The 17,204-nt window shown below is 43.5% G+C and overlaps 2 protein-coding genes across 2 annotated transcripts in view; one reads left to right on the top strand and one right to left on the bottom strand.

Annotated features, from left to right (window-relative positions):
- Positions 1-17,204, top strand: part of vat1l (vesicle amine transport 1-like) — a 182,823-nt gene that overhangs the window by 160,104 nt on the left and 5,515 nt on the right. Inside the window, exon 8 of the mRNA XM_059993500.1 lies at positions 5,338-5,421. Coding sequence (XP_059849483.1) covers positions 5,338-5,421 — 84 coding nt within the window. The remainder of the gene's footprint in view (positions 1-5,337; positions 5,422-17,204) is intronic.
- Positions 12,364-15,923, bottom strand: LOC132407222 (uncharacterized). The gene is made up of 2 exons (XM_059993499.1): positions 15,853-15,923; positions 12,364-15,574 (listed from the first exon to the last, which is right to left on the bottom strand). Exon 2 carries the CDS (start codon positions 15,405-15,407, stop codon positions 13,200-13,202), a length of 2,208 nt encoding a protein of 735 aa, XP_059849482.1. The 5' UTR covers positions 15,408-15,574; positions 15,853-15,923; the 3' UTR covers positions 12,364-13,199.

Raw genomic sequence — 17,204 nt, 5'->3', positions numbered from 1 at the left:
GATGTATTCTCGTTCCTGTGAGTGGTAGAACTAGTTCCCTTTCTTAGAATCAGGTTTATTACATATGTTGTGAAATTTGTTGTTTTACAGCATCAGTACAGTGCAATACCATTAAACTTATAAATTACAATTTTAAATGTAAACAAAAATTCAAAGATTCAAAGTACATTTATTATTAAAGTATGTATAAAGTATACAACCCTGAGGTTTGTTATCCCACAGACAGCCACAAAAAATTGCTGATTTGATTTCCCACAGTGACACAACTCACTGTATGATGTATGTGTGATTAAAAAAAAGCTAATCTTTCTTCATATCTTTAAACTGCAGCAAATCATTGTGAGTATGCCTATGTAATTGGCAGTTGAAAAGATCTTATATGTTATGAACTGCCCAAGACCTTTCCTACTCCTGTTACATTCTCCCCCACTTCCCACAAAATTGGGGTGACATCTTAAATTGTCTTGAAAGTACACATTTGGAAATTTAAAAAAACCCAGTTTTCAGTACATGAAGATGAAAGATTAGTTTTATTTCTCACATGCACATTGGAACATTGAAATAGACATTGAAATGTGTTGCTTGTGTCAATGACCAACGCAGCCCAAAGATGTGACGGGGGCAGCCCGCAAATGTCACCATACTTCCAGTGCCTACATCACTTACTAATCCTTATTAATCTGTGTCTATTTGGAATGTGGGAGGAAACTGGAGCACCTAAAGGAAAACCACGCAATTCTAGGAAAAGTGTTCAAAATATTTTTAAGACATCAGCGGGAATTGAGCACAGGTCTCTGGCTCTCTAGATCATATAAGATCATAAAACCGTAAGGCATAGGAGTAGAATTAGTCCATTCGGCCCACTCAAGACTGCTCTGCCATTTCATCATGGCTCATCCATTTCCATCTTAGCCCTAATCTCCTGCCTTCCTCCTGCTACCCTTTATGAATCAGAATCAGAATCAGGTTTATTATCACCGGCATGTGACATGAGATTTGTTAACTTAGCAGCAGCAGTTCAATGCAATTCATAATATAGAATAAAATGAATAAATTAAATAAAATGACAATAATAAAATAATAATAATAAATATGTAAATTGACTTGACTAATTAAGAGGCCTCCAACTTCTGCCATAAATTCTCCCAATGACTTGACCTCCACAACTGCATGTGGCAATGAAATCCACAGATTAACCACTCTCTAGCTAAATAAATTTCTCCTCATTTCTGTTCTAAGTGGATGTCTTGCTATTCTGAGGTTCTCCTCTGAACCTAGATGCCCTCACTATAGGAAACGTTCTCTTCACCTCCACTCTATCGAGGCCTTTCAATTTTCAGTAATTTTCAATGAGAAATGCTAAACGTTTTAATGTTTTAATGCTAGCCATTACACTACTGCGCTGCCCCTACCCAACTCACCTTTCACATCGCGACAATTTCCCCAAACAAGGTCAACTGGGCCCCAGGAAATGGAATTCTTCTCTATACTCTGAATTCAAATGCTGTGATAATCAAACCTACTCCAGTTAATGAACACAAATCATTGACTGACAGAGGCATACCCTTGCTCTGGACTTGCCATATTGTCAGAGGTATCTAGTAGGTGAATGATTAAAATCATCTATACTCAGGCTGAGACTGGGATTCATTTGAAGGGAAAGGAATTCCTCCCCGGTTTCCCGGAATATATTTACCACTTAAATGGACTCCCTGGTAATTATCATGTTGTTTCAGGGATCTTGCTGTGCACACATTGGCTGCAAAGATTTTTCCCTCACAGTAGGTATATCTATACACCTGCTCGTTAATGCAAATATCTAATCAGCCAGTCATATGGCTGCAACTCAATGCATAAAAGCATATAGACATGGCCAAGAGGCTTAGTTGTTCAGACCAAACATCAAAATGGGGGAGAAATGTGATCAAAGTGACTTTGACCAAAGAATGATTAATGACTATCGCCCGGTAGCAATCACATCGACAGTGATGAAATGCTTTGAGAGGTTGGTCATGACTAGACTGAACTCCTGCCTCAACAAGGACCTGGACCCATTGCAATTTGCCTATTGTTACAATAGGTCAATGGCAAATGCAATCTCAATGGCTCTTCCCATGGCTTTAGACCAGCTGGACAACACAAACACCTACGTCAGGATGCTGTTTATTGACTATAGCTCAGCAGTTAATACCATCATTCCCACAATCCTGATCAAGAAGATGCAGTACCTAAGCTTCTGTACCTCCCTCTGCAACTGGAGCCTTGACTTTTTATAGGATATGATGGATAAGCAGGAATAGGGTACTAGGATAGCCAAAGAAGGAAGGATAAAGTGTAAATTAAGGTGTGTGTGTGTGAGTGTGAGAAAGGATTTAGAATGTAAGTCTATTGTCTGATCCACACTCCGGAGCAGAAGGCGGTGGTAACGCACCATTAAGCTGGGTGCCAAACACTTAAAACAAGAAGAAGAAGAAGAAGAAGAAGAAGAAGAAGGATCCTCGACTTCCTAACCGGAAGACCACAATCTGTGTGGATTGGTGATAACATCTCCTCCCCAGTGATGGTGCACCTCAGGGGTTGGTGCTTAACCCACTGCTCTACTCTCCATACACCCAGGACTGTGTGGCTAGGCATAGCTCAAATACCATCTATGCACTTGCTGATGATACAGTCATTGTTGGTAGAATCTCAGGTGGTGATGAGAGGGCATACGGGAGTGAGATACGCCAACCAGTGTAATGGTACCGCAGCAACAACCTGGCACTCAACGTCAGTAAGACAAAAGAGCTGATTGTGGTCTTCAAGAAGGGCAGGATGAAGGAACACATACCAATCCTCATAGAGGGATCAGAAGTGGAGAGAGTGAGCAGCTTCAAGTTCCTGGGTGTCAAGATCCTGAGGATCTAACCTGGTTCCAACATATCGATGCAGTTATAAAGAAGACAACATAGTGGCTATACTTCATTAGGAGTTTGAAGAGTTTTGATATGTCAACAAATACACTCAAAAACTTATATAGATGTACCATGGAGAACATTCTGACAGGCTGCATCACTGTCTGGTATGGGGGGGGGGGGTGGGGGGGGGGCTACTGCACAGGACCAAAAGGACCTGCAGAGGGCTGTAAATTTAGTCAGCTCCATCTTGGGTACCCAGGACATCTTCAAGGAGCAATGTCTCAGAAAGGCAGCATCCATTACTAAGGACCACCAGCACCCAGGGCATGCCCTTTTCTCACTGTTACCATCAGGTAGGAGGTACAGAAGCCTGAAAGCACACACTCAGCGATTCAGTAACAGCTTCTTCCCCTCTGCCATCTGATTCCTAAATGGACATTGAAACCTTGGACACAACCTCACTTTTTAAAAATATATAGTACTTCTGTTTTTTTGCACGATTTTTAATCTATTCAATATACTGTAATTGATTTACTTATTAATTATCATTCTTATTCTTATCTTTCTTCTAATCTATGTATTACATTTAACTGCTGCTGCTAAGTTAACAAATTTCATGTCACATGCCGGTGATAATAAACCTGATTCTGAATCTGTTGCCAGACGGGATGGTTAGAGAATCTCAAAAACTGCTGACCTCCTGGGATTTTCACCCACAGCAGTCTCTAGAACTTACAGAGAGTGCTGTGATCTGTCGGTGAAAACACCTTGTTAATGAGAGGGGTCAGAGGAGAATGGCCAGACTGGTTCAAGCTGACAGGAAGATGACAGCAACTCAAATAACCGCATGTTACAGTGTGGCCATGGAGTGTATTTATTGCTTGTTCAGCACTTTGAGGAAAGCTGGGGTGAAAAAAAAACTGAAGAAAGTATGAATAACATTTTGTTGCCTAACAAACTGACTCAGCATACCTCCAGACTCTGTCTAGCCAATGCAGTGCTTTCTGAACTCTAGACCTGCTGCTATATAGCATGCTTGGTAAATAGCATTTACACAGAAAAATCCCACTGAAGTATAGCAATGATCAAACATTAGTTTAAGTATGGATCATAATTACTGAAGGATAACTGTTGGTCAGGACACCAGGGAGAACTTCCCTGCTTTCCTTGAAGGTGATATCTTGGAATGATTTATCTCTTTCAAACAGTCACGGTTTATAACCTCCTTCCATTGACAGCATCTCAGCTGCAGTGAAATGAAAGGCTCTTTATGAATGTAAGCTGTTACAGAGCATAGAACATTGGACATTGCAGCACTGTACAGTTTGTTCGACTTACAATGTTGTTGTTGCTGTTGGCTTTTAGTTTCCAGTGGTTATCCTTTGGCTATCAATAACCTCCCATTTCCATCATCCTCTGGTCTGAGCCAATTACTCAAGGGTGAACCAGGAGCGTCCCATTGTCTAATTTCCGCCTCAACACCTCTCCTCCATGTGTTCTTTGGATGTCCTTTTTTTTCCTCTTTCCTTGGAGACTCCATTTTAATGTCTGCCTGGAGACTTTGTTGGTTGATTTTCTCACGGTGTGGCCAATCCACCTCCACTTCCGTTTGCATATTTGTATCTGTATGGGTCCCTGGTTGGTGTTTTCCCGCAGAGACTGGTTGGTTACTTTGTCAGTCCATCTGATGTTTAGAATCTTTCTTAGGCAATGGTTGATGTAGTGATGTAGTGGTCTGTAGTGTCTTCTTTGTTCTCCAGATTTCAGAGCCAAATAAGAGCACTGTTTTAACATTTCAGTTGAAAATTCTGATTTTGGTTTTCCTTGATATGACTTTGCACATCCACACTTCCCTGAAGATGTTGAAAACTACACTGGCCTTGTTGATCCTTGTTGATTCCACCATATATAATCCCAATGCTTCCAAGATAGACAAAGGAAGTCATGCTGACCTTTTAACCTATTCTAAGATCAAACTAACCTTACCTCCTCCAGAGCCCTCCATTTTTCAATCATCCACGTGCCTATCTGAGTCTCTTAAATGAACATAATGTATCCACCTCTACCACTACCTCTGGAGCATGTTCGATGTACCCATCACTCTCTGTAACAAACCTTACCTCTGTTATCAACCCTATACTTTCCCCCAGTCACCTTAAAATTATGCCCCCATGTTCTACCCATTTCTGTCCTGGGCAAAGAAGTCTCTGGTTGTCCACTCATTCTATGCCTCTTATAAATAAACTAAACAGTTCATTTCATAACTGACATGGTAACGTAAGTTTTTCCCTGCATATAGTGGTAGAACAATAATTAGCTGCTCATGAGCTGATGCTAGCATTTGTTCCCTGAGGTGTATGATAATGAATTGAGCGTCTGAAGTTCCTAATGCTGTGTTTAGTTTCTCATTCTGATGCACAGGTCCATCCATGTTTTGCAGGTGAAGGAAGCTATGCAGAGAATCCATGACAGAGGAAACATAGGAAAACTTATCCTGGACGTTGAGAAAACACCAACACCACTGGTGAGTGGTTCTTGTCAAGTCAAGTCACTTTTATTGTCATTTCAACCATAACTGCGGGTACAGTACATAGTAAAAATGAGACAACGTTTTTCAGGACCAGATACATGACACAGTACAAAAACTAGACTGAACTACATAAAAAAAAACACGGAGAAAACTACACTAGACTACAGACCTACACAAGACTGTGTAAAGTGCAGAAAACAGTGCAGGCATTACAATAAATAATAAACAGGACAGTAGGGCAAGGTGTCAGTCCAGGCTTCAGGTATTGAGGAGTCTGATAGCTTGGGGGAAGAAACTGTTACATAGTCTAGTCGTGAGAGCCCGAATGCTTCGGAGCCTTTTCCCAGACGGCAAGAGGGAGAAGAGATTGTATGAGGGGTGCATGGGGTCCTTCATAATGCTCTTTCCTTTGTGAGTGCAGCGTGTAGTGTAAATGTCCGTGATGGCAGGAAGAGAGACCCTGACGATTTTCTCAGCTGACCTCACTATCCGCTGCAGGGTCTTGCGATCCAAGATGGTGCAATTTCTGAACCAGGCAGTGATGCAGCTGCTCAGGATGCTCTCAATACAACCCTTGTAGAATGCAATGAGGATGGGGGAGTGGGAGATGCACTTTCCTCAGCCTTTGCAGAAAGTAAAGACTCTGCTGGGCTTTCTTTGCTATGGAGCTGGTGTTGAGGGACCAGGTGAGATTCTCCGACAGGTGAACACCAAGAAATTTGGTGCTCTTAACGATCTCTACCGAGGAGCCGTCAATGTTCAGCGGGGAGTGGTTGCTCCGTGACCTCCTGAAGTCAACAACCATCTTTTTTGTTTAGTTCACATTCAGAGACCGGTTGTTGGCTCTGCACCAGTCTGTTAGCCGCTGCACCTCCTCTCTGTAAGCTGGCTCGTCGTTCTTGCTGATGAGACCCACCACGGTCGTGTCATCGGTGAACTTGATGATGTGGTTCAAGCTGTGTGTTGCAGAATAGTCATGGGTCAGCAGAGTGAACGGCAGTGGACTGAGCACACAGCCCTAGGAGGCCCCCTTGCTCAGTGTGATGGTGGTGGAGATGCTGCTTCCAATCTGGACTGACTGAGGTCTCCCAGTCAGGAAGTCTAGGATCCAGTTGCAGAGGGAGGTGTTCAGGCCCAGTAGGCTCAGTTTCTGAGGGATGATTGTGTTGAATGCTGAACTGAAGTCTATGAACAGCATCTGAACGTTTGTGTCTTTTTTGTCCAGGTGGATTAGGACCAGGTGGAGGGTGATGGCAATGGCATCGTCTGTTGAGTGGTTGGGATGGTACACAAACTGCAGGGGGTCCTGTGAGGGGGGCAGCAGGGTCTTGATATGCCTCATGACGAGCCTCTCGAAACACTTCATGATGATGGATGTAAGTGCAACGGGACAGTAGTCATTCAGGCAGGACACTGAAGACTTCTTCGGCACGGGGACGATGGTGGCGGCCTTGAAGCACGTTGGAACGGTGGCACTGCTCAGGGAGATGTTGATGGTGTCAGTGAGAACATCTGCTACCTGGTTTGAACATCCTCTGAGCACTCTACCAGGGATGTTGCCTGGTCCAGCAGCCTTCCGTGGGTTGACCCTGCACAGGGTTCTTCTCACATTGGCCACGGTGAGACACAACACCTAGTCATTTGTAGGAGGGGTGGACTTCCTCGTCGCCACAAAATTTTCCACCTCAAACTGGGTGTAGAAGTTATTCAGCACATCTGGGAGGGAGGCATCACCTGCACAGTCAGGTGATGTCTTCCTGTAACTGGTAATGTCCTGGATGCCCTTTCACATTTTTCTAAACGTTTCAAGTTACAATGACAACATTATCCTAAGCAACTGGAAAATCAATAAGCATATCAACATTTAATTACTGACAAGAGTTGATTAATTCCAAAATACTAATAAAAATAGCTTTCATATTGTAAGCTTGTTAGGTAATGAAAGCAACTAAATTTGAGTGCAAGTGTAACTCCTCAAAGTATTGCCACCAACTACAAGATGTGTGATGGAATGCTCTTCCCATGCATGGATAAGTACAGAGCTGCTTGTGCAATTTTTTTTCACATGGGAGAGAGGGTTTGGTTTTCATTTTATTATTTGTGTAATTTGTTTTTATTTGTGTGCGGTGTGGGAGGGTGGTTGACGTTTTTCTTTGTTGTGTAGCTGACTGGAGAGGACAAGTTTTAGGATTGTATGACAAACATACTTTGATAGTAAGTGTGCCTTTGAACCTTTTGAACTACTCTCAAGAGGCTTTATAAGGCATTGGTCAAAGTTTCAAAGGTGGATTTTATTGTCAAGGTATGCATGTACAGTGCAACTTTGATATTCATCTTCTCCAGATAGCCATGGAATACAGAAAAACCATTGGAGATATTGAAAGAAAAGACAATGTAGGTAGATGAACTTGGAGCACAGTTGCAGATTGGTGGGTATGATGTTTTAGGCATCACTGAATCATGGCTGAAAGAAGATTATAGCTGGGAGCTCAAAGTCCAAGGATACAAATTGTATCAAAAAGACAGTCAGGAAGGTAGACAGAGCAGCGTTGCTCTGTAGATAAAAAATCCAATGAAATCATTAGAAAGAGGTGACATAGGGTTGGAATGTATTGAATCACTGTGGATAGAACTAACAAACTGCAATGGTAAAATGACCCTGATGAAAGTTATACCAAACAGTAGTAAGGATGTGGCCCACAAATTACAACAGAGGATGGATGGAACACGCATGCCAAAAGGGCAAAGTTACAGTAGTCATGAGGGACTTCAATATGCAGGTAGATTGGGAAAATCAGGTTGGTGCTGTTTTACAGGAAGGGGAATTTCTAGAATGCCTATGAGATGGCTTTTTAGAGCTGCTCATGGTTGAGCCCTTGAGGGGATCAGCAATTCTGGATTGGGTGTTGTCCAATGAACCAGAATTGATTAGAGAGCTTAAAGTAAAAGAGTCCTGAGGGTAAAGTGATCATAACGTAATCAACATCACCCTGCAATTTGAGAATGAGAAGCAAAAGTCAGATGTATCAGTAGTACAGTGGAGTAGAGGTAATTACAGAGACATGAGAGAGGAGTTGGCCAAAATTGATTGGAAAAGAACACTGGCAGGGATGATGGCAGAACAGCAATAACTTTGAATTTCCAGCAGCAATTCTGAAGGCACAGGGTATGTACATCCCAAAGAGGAAGAAGCATTCTAAAGGAAAGATGACACAACCATGGCTAACAAGAGAAGTCAAAGCTACCAGAAAAGTCAAAAAGAGGACATATAATAGAGCAAAAATTAGTGGGAAGTTAGAGGATTGGAAAACTTTTAAAATGAACAGGTCAACAAAAACAAACATTAAGAATGTAAGGACGGAATACGAAATAAAACTACCCAATAATATTAAAGAGGTTACCAAAAGTTTCTACAGATACATTAGTTTAAAAGAGAGGCAAGAATGGATATTGGACCACTAGAAAATGATGCTGGGGAGGTAGTAATGAGGGAAACGAAATGAAGGACAAACTGAATAAATATTTTGCAACAGTCTTCACTGTGGAAGTTCCAGGAGTCAGGAGGCATGAAATGTGTGAAATTACCATTACTAGAGAGAAGGATAGGTAGATAAGCCACCTGGACCAGATGGTGTACACCCCAGGTGGCTGAAGAGTTCGTGGGGGCATTAGTAATGATCTTTCAAGACTCACTATATTCTGGAATGGTTCTGGAAGACTGGAAAATTACAAATGTCACTCCACTCTTCAAGAAGGGATAGAGGCAGAAGAAAGGAAACTATAGGCCAGTTAGTCTGACCTCAGAGGTTGGGAAGATGTTGGAGTCCATTATTAAGAATGAGGTCTCGGGGTACTTGGAGGCACATGATAAAGTAAGGGGAAATCAGCGTGGTTTCCTCAAGGAAAATCTTGCCTGACGAATGAGTTGGAATTCTTTGAAGAAATAACAAGCAGGATAGACAAAGGAGAATCGGTTGATGTTGTGTACTTGGATTTTCAGAAGGCCTTTGACAAGGTGCTACACATGAGGCTGCTTAACCAGCTATGAGCCCGTGGTGTTACAGGAGAGCAGTGGCTGGTTGGCAGGAGGCAAAGAGTGGGAATAAAGGGAGCATTTTCTGGTTGGCACCCGGTGACTAGTGGTTTTCCAAAGAGGTCTGTGTTGGGACCAATTCAGTTCACAAAAATAATTCCAGGATTGAATGGCTTGTCATATGATGAGTGCCTGATGAATCTGGGCCTGTATTCACCAAAATTCAGAAGAATGAGGGGTGTCCTATTGAAACCTATTGAATGGTTAAAGGCCTTGGTAGAGTGGATGTGGGGAAGATATTTCCTTTGGTGGAATAGTCTAACACCAGGGGACACAGCCTGAGAACAGAGTGGCGTCCTTTTAGATTAGAAATGAGGAAGGATTCTTTTAGCTAGAGAGTGATGAATCTGTGGAATTCCTTTCCACAGACAGCTGTGGAGGCAAAGTTGTATGTATATTTAAGGCAGAAATTGTTAGATTCTTGATTGGTCAGTACATGAAGGGACACAGGGAGAAGGCAAGAGATAGGAGCTGAGAGGAAAATTGGATCAGCCTTGATAAAATGGCGGAGCAGAAATGGCCTATTTCTGCTCCTATATCTTATGGTATTATGTTCTTATAGTATTAAACTATGCTGATAGTTAATTAATTTCATATTGTGACAATTAGAGTCATACCTGGGTCACAATCATTCATTTCTCTCTTGATTGCTGACAATTTCTTTATTTATTTAGAGCTTGAGCTGAAACCAGGTGAACCCTGAATATTTGGGAGGTTCAGGGGGTTGATTGATGGGAGCTTCACAGATAGTGTGTTGCCTCCTGGCTAGAAGGGTCAAGGGCATCTCAGACTGAGTCCACAGCATTCTTAAGTGGTGGGGTGGGCAACTAGAGCATGGTCCACATTGGTACCAATGATATAGGGTGATGAGGTCCTGCAATGTGTGGTCATATAGTTAGGTGCTAAGTTGAAGGACAGGACTTTCAGTGTTGTGATCTTAGGATTGCTACTCAAAATCAAATCAGATCAAGTTTAATTATCATTCAAACCATATGTAGATACAGCGTTTCTCTGGGGCCAAGTTGCAAAACATTCAAAATGGCCAGAAATGTTATAAATAGTGAGTAACATAATTCAGTATAGTGAGCAAAGAAGAATATTCACTTGGAAAAATAACATATATATATAGTCCAAGACCCTGAGCGACAGTGTCCAGCAATCAATAGTACAGTTTCCCAGCACACAATCCTGTCTGTCACTCTACAGCTCGAAGATGGGAGGGCAGCACCATCAACAAAAACCAGGACCAGCCGAGTGCAAATGTCACACTGTAATGCCTCTGTATCTGCTTGCCAGGTCTGCAGCTACAGGCAAACTCGAGCTTGAGGCCTAGTCCTCGCTACAACTGAGGCTGCTCAGCTCTCACGTCATCTGCCCCACCTCCAGGCAAGAGTAATAGACAGGTGGCAACTTGCATTATCATTGTCCAACAGAGTCTTGCAATCGCAAGTAAAATGTCTGGGACAGTCTCCCACAGTTATACTGCACCAATTTTGATGCTTCCAAGTAGTCGGTAGCAACACAGTCTGCAGCCAGGTCAGCTCCCCCATACCCAAATTGGCTCCACCAACATCCTGGCGGGCTCTACCGATATCCTGACTGACTCCTCTGCCAACATCCCAGTTGGCCCCTTCGACACCTTGGTCGGCTCCTCCTTCAACATCTCGGGTGGCTCCATCACCGAGACCAGTCCAGCTACTCCGATCAATGAACAGCTCACTGAAGGAGCAGCCCTGCAGTACCGGATGGTCTTCGAGTAGAATTGTCTTTGGATTGTGAAAAACAAAGTAAAAAGCAACTTTGGTTTTCCCCAGAGAGGCCGCTGCATTTGCATGTGCTGCCATCTATATGGAAAAGTTACTCATTGTTGCACCATCAATAATTCACTCTGAGACGTAAAGGTGAGATATCGGCTTTTATTGACTGGAAGAAGGAACAAGCAGTGAGTGATCACCATACTACATCCTGGAGACTGAGAGGCCGGGCTCAGGCCTCGATCGCCTTTATACAGGGGTCTGTGGGAGGAGCCACAGGAGCAGTCAGCGGTGGGGGGGGGGGGGGCATGTCCAGACAGGTATATGTAGTTCACCACACTCATGCAGCATGCTATTGAGGGCAGAAATAGGAAGATCATACAGTTAAACACATGACTATGGAGATGGTGCAAGAGGGCGGGCTTCAGATTTTTGGGTCATTTGCGTTCTCTTCCAAAGAAGGGTGGATGGTTTGCACTTGAACTGAGGGGGGGCCTAATACCCTAGTGGGAAGGTTTGCTGGTGCTGTGGGGGGGGGGCAAGGGTGGGAACTAAACTACAAGAACAGATAGTGGAATGTTAGTGGAGGCAGTTGTTAAGCCTGCATACAAAGACAGCAATCAAAAAGCTGAGCTGCAGAGCTGGGTATATTTCAATGCAAGGAGTATTGTAGAAAAGGCGCAAGAGCTTAGGCCATGGTTCAGCTTGTGAATTTATCACATTGTAGCCATTGGTGAGACTGGCTGCCGGACGGTCAGGACAGGCAGCTCAATGTTTAGGGTGTTTTAGATGTGACAGAGCAGGAAGACTTAAAGGGAGAGATGTGGCTTAACTAGTCAGGGAAATGCCATGGAAAAGGATAGACCGGAGAGCTCATCTAATGAGGCTTTATGGGTAGAACCTGGAGCAAGAAAGGTATGGCCGCTATAATGGAATTATATTATAGTCCACCCACAACTTGCAGTGTTAGTAGGTGATTTTAACTTTACACATATTGGCTGGAACTCCCATACTGTAGAAGGATTAAATGAGATAGAGTTTGTCAAATGTGTTCAGGGAAGTTTTCTTGATCAGTACATACTGTATGTCACGTTCTCCTTCGGGTGTAACGAAACGCCGAATTTAACGTCCGGATAAACCACAGTTAATAAGAACCAGATCGCAGTAAGATTAACCATTTACTGTTCACTCTTCACATTAACATATGGTGAAAACTGTTGATAAAACAATACAAGATTGATACAGTATTTGTTCCTTACTTAATATCACATTTCAAGTGTAAATACTTGCAAAGGTGACTATAACTACATTACACTAAGGTGCAGTATACAGGGAGAGTTTACCTGCTCCATTGACTACTTTAAATACACTTCCATGCAAACTATCCGCGACTCTTTAACTAACGAAAGCATAAACATTATCTACCGTCGTTACCTCTAACAGGATCAGCATTAATATCTTAGTTCAATATATCGATTATCTATTAACTTACAGCGTTGCTCTCACTGTGATTTCTCATGCCTGCAAAACTGCTTGTGCTCAGGTGAGCCTCGTGGAAAGCCCCCACCCTCGCGCTAATTTCAAACCGGTGTTTTCCCACAAGACGCGGCGAAACCGGATGTGACGTCATCGCATGCCGATATATTTTACATGCAATGAATACACTTTAAACACTTCTAATTCTAACTAGAAAATACTATTGAATGAATTACTAAGCGAAAATATTATAAACTAAATAACTGTCGTAAAGACAGCACACTCCCCGCTTGACCTTCGTAAGGTCACAATGAGCAGAGTACAAAACTTAGTCTCTTAATCAGTCATTGGGTAGAAGTAGAATAACTTCTGTAACTGGCCTTTGGTAAAGTTTCACATCGCCTTGGTCGGTAGTCTTCAATTCGATCTTCCTGACATGTCCATCCCCGCTAGGGAATGTAACAGTGATTCTGGCCGTTGGCCAGATTCCTGTGGGGTTCTGTCCACTTTTGTCTCTGTTGCAACAAAGGTAGATATTTTTGTCTCCAGCGAGGCCAGAACTGATTTGCCAGAGCCTGGACTTGTCTCCATTGCTTTGTGTACAAATCCTTGTCTGAGAAGTCTCCTGGTGGAGGAGGTGCTCCTGCCTTCTGCGTAAGGAGCGTTGATGGCGAAAGTATAAAGGGGTTTTCTGGGTCAGAAGACACAGGTAGGAATGATTGTGCGTTTATAATGGCTGTGACCTCTGCCATTAGGGTGCACAGTACCTCGTGGGCCAATCGGGTGCGTTGCTGTATCTCAGGTTCCCTTTTCCGGGTTTTCCGTAAGGACGTGAACCGTTTGACTGCCTGCTCTTTGTTATCTGGTGAGCGCTGGCGTGGTTCTCTGATTGGCAATGGGGCAACCCCATTATTTGCTTCATCTCTGAAGACCTTGGTGTCTTTGGTTTTTAAAGAAATGGTATCTTGAGCTGATTGTGCAAGTTTGTTGTCATACTTCGTCAGAGCGAAGACTGACTGGCCCAGCGACTCGTCGCTTGCCTCGCGCTTGTTAACGCCTTGTTGTGCTTCTTTGATGCACGGGACACTCGGGCAGGGTTGAAAGATTGAATGGCGGCCACTCTCTAGCACATTGGTCTTGAGTGTGTTAACCATCGGTTTGTGTACGTCACCGAGACACACCTCTCCTATCACCACCCAGCCCAGATCCAGACGTTGCGCGAAGGGGGCGTTGAGTGGTCCATTGATCTGCTGCCTAACCTTGTGTACCTGGATAACATCTCTTTCTAATAGCAGGAGTATTTCTGCTTTCGGATCCAGTTCTGGGATGTGTTTGGCGATGTGGTGGAGATGCGGCTGGTGTAGCACCGCACTTGGTGTCGGGATCCCAGCGCGGTTATTCATGATTTCATTGCACTCTAAGAGCGGAGGGAGACAGATGACGACTTTACCATCCAGGGACTCGATCTGGATGCCTTCTGCCTTCCTTCCTTGGGTTTCCATGTTGCCTGAGCAAGTTTTGAGGTAGTATGGGAACCGCTCACTCTCAACGTTGAACAATTTAAAGAACTCTGGACTGACTAGTGAACGATTGCTCTGATCGTCCAGAATCACATAGGCTTTGATGGCCTTGTCTTTGGCTCCTTTAGGGTACACCTTAGTGAGGCAGATCTCGGAACAAGAACGGCTTGACTGAGTTTGACCGCAAACTTCTGTACAGTTCGAGCTGACAATTGTTGTCCTGGAGTGAACCTCTCCCTCCCCGCCGTCCTGTTGTGGGGGTGAAGGAGCGTTGTCGGTTCTTTCATTCTTGACTTCATCACGGAGCCGTGAGGGTAAATTTCCTTCCTCGTATGGATGTGATGCAATCGTGACTCTCTGAGGTTCCTCGTAGCTGGGGAAGTTATCGAATACGTATGGAGAGGGGAGACGAGCCTGCCTGTCTATTTGAGATTGTACATAGTCGCTTGTGCGTTCCAGTCTGGTCCTTTCTAAAGTAGATCTTGCTGCGGTCAGATCACGCGACCCTTCAGCTTCTTCTATGTACTTTGCTTCCGCCATGGCAGCAGCTTCTTCTCTTTCTAGCTGCAGCACTTGCAACTCTGTCGATATTTTTGCCATTTCCAACTGGATTTCGGCTTCTCGGGCGGCCGCTTTCCTTTGTCTGGCGGCCTTTTCCTTCTGGATTTCGGCTTCTCTGGCGGCCCTTTCTTTCTGGATTTCGGCTTCTCTGGCGGCCCTTTCTTTCTGGATTTCGGCTTCTCTGGCGGCCCTTTCTTTCTGGATTTCGGCTTCTCTGGCGGCCCTTTCTTTCTGGATTTCGGCTTCTCTGGCAGCCTTTTCTTTTTCTCTGGCAGCCTCTTCTCTTTGTCTGGCGGCCCTTTCGGCTTCTTTGGTGGCCAGTTTCATTTTCAAAACTGCCTCTTGTTTGGCGTAATGCAGTCGCACCTTGGCGGCTTCTGCCTTGGCTCTTGCCTGTGTGGACTTACTTGATGTCGTTCTACTGCCCTTGTCGCTGGGCGCCATCGACTTGATCCCGGATCGAGCTGACACTGCAGCACTTGGAACACCTGATAACGCCTGGGTGGGCTTACTTGATGTCGGTTTACTGCCCTTGTCGCTGGGCGGCGTCGACTTGATGCTGGATTGAGCTGACATTGCAGCACTTGAAACACCTGATAATGCCGCTTTTTCACTGTCACGTTCTCCTTCGGGTGTAACGAAACGCCGAATTTAACGTCCGGATAAACCACAGTTAATAAGAACCAGATCGCAGTAAGATTAACCATTTACTGTTCACTCTTCACATTAACATATGGTGAAAACTGTTGATAAAACAATACAAGATTGATACAGTATTTGTTCCTTACTTAATATCACATTTCAAGTGTAAATACTTGCAAAGGTGACTATAACTACATTACACTAAGGTGCAGTATACAGGGAGAGTTTACCTGCTCCATTGACTACTTTAAATACACTTCCATGCAAACTATCCGCGACTCTTTAACTAACGAAAGCATAAACATTATCTACCGTTGTTACCTCTAACAGGATCAGCATTAATATCTTAGTTCAATATATCGATTATCTATTAACTTACAGCGTTGCTCTCACTGTGATTTCTCATGCCTGCAAAACTGCTTGTGCTCAGGTGAGCCTCGTGGAAAGCCCCCACCCTCGCGCTAATTTCAAACCGGTGTTTTCCCACAAGACGCGGCGAAACCGGATGTGACGTCATCGCATGCCGATATATTTTACATGCAATGAATACACTTTAAACACTTCTAATTCTAACTAGAAAATACTATTGAATGAATTACTAAGCGAAAATATTATAAACTAAATAACTGTCGTAAAGACAGCACACTGTATAAGTCTCAACAAGAGAGCGTGCGACACACGATTTGCTGTTAGGGAAACAAAAAGGACAGGGTGACTGAAGTTTGTGTAGGGGAACATTTTGCAACATGTGATCGTAATGTCATTAGTGTCAAGGTAATTATGGAAAAGGATAGGTCTGATTCTCAGGTTGAGTATCTAAATTGGAGAAGGGCCATACTTGATGCTATCAGAATAGATCTGGCATGGGTGGATTGGGACAGGTTGTTTTCTGTGTTCTTGGTAAGTAGGAGGCCTTTAGAAGTGAAATTTTAAGAGAATGGTTTGTGTGTTCCTGTCAGAATAAAAAGCAAAAGAGCAATTTTAAGGAACCTTGGTTTTTCAAGAGATAGTGAGGCCCTGGTTAAGAAACAAGAAGGAGGTGCATATCAGGTACAGGAAGGTAGAAACAAATGAAGTACTTGAGGAGTATAAGAAATACAAAAGAACACAAGAAGGAAATCAGGAAGATTAAAAGAAGGCATGAAGTTGTTCTAGCAGGGAAGGTGAAGGAGAACTCTAAGGGATTCTACAGATATATTAAGAGCAAGAGGATAGTAAGGGACTAAATTGGTCCTCTGAAAGATCAGAATGGTCATCTATTGATGGAGCCAAAAGGGATAGGGAGATCTTTTATGAATTATTTTCAGTTCTATTTACTTGGGAGGCGGACAGAGAGTCTATAGAAGTGAGGCAGAGTAGAAGTGATTTTAGATTACAGAGGAGGAGGAGTTTTCGGTCTTGAGGCAAATTTGGGTGGATAAATCCCCAGGGCCTGACGAGGTGTTCCCTCGGACCTTGTGGGAGGCAACTGCAGAAATTGCAGAGGCCCTAGCAGAGGTATTTAAATCATCCTGAGTTACAGGTAAGGTACCAGAGGATTGGAAGCTAGTCAACATTGTTCCTTTTTTTAAAGCAAGTCTATTAAGTTAAGCCAGGAAACTCTAGGCTGATGAGGCTGATATCAGTAGTGGGCAAGCTATTGTAAGGAATTGGAGGAGACCAGAAATGTATGTATTTAGATAGACAGGGACAGATTAGGGATAGTCAACATGGCTTTGTGTGTTGTAGGCA

The sequence above is a fragment of the Hypanus sabinus genome, chromosome 17, assembly GCF_030144855.1.
Source record: "Hypanus sabinus isolate sHypSab1 chromosome 17, sHypSab1.hap1, whole genome shotgun sequence".
NCBI lineage: Eukaryota > Metazoa > Chordata > Chondrichthyes > Myliobatiformes > Dasyatidae > Hypanus > Hypanus sabinus.
The sequence above is the reverse complement of the archived record's forward strand: the minus strand, read 5'-3'. Positions and strand labels throughout refer to the sequence as shown.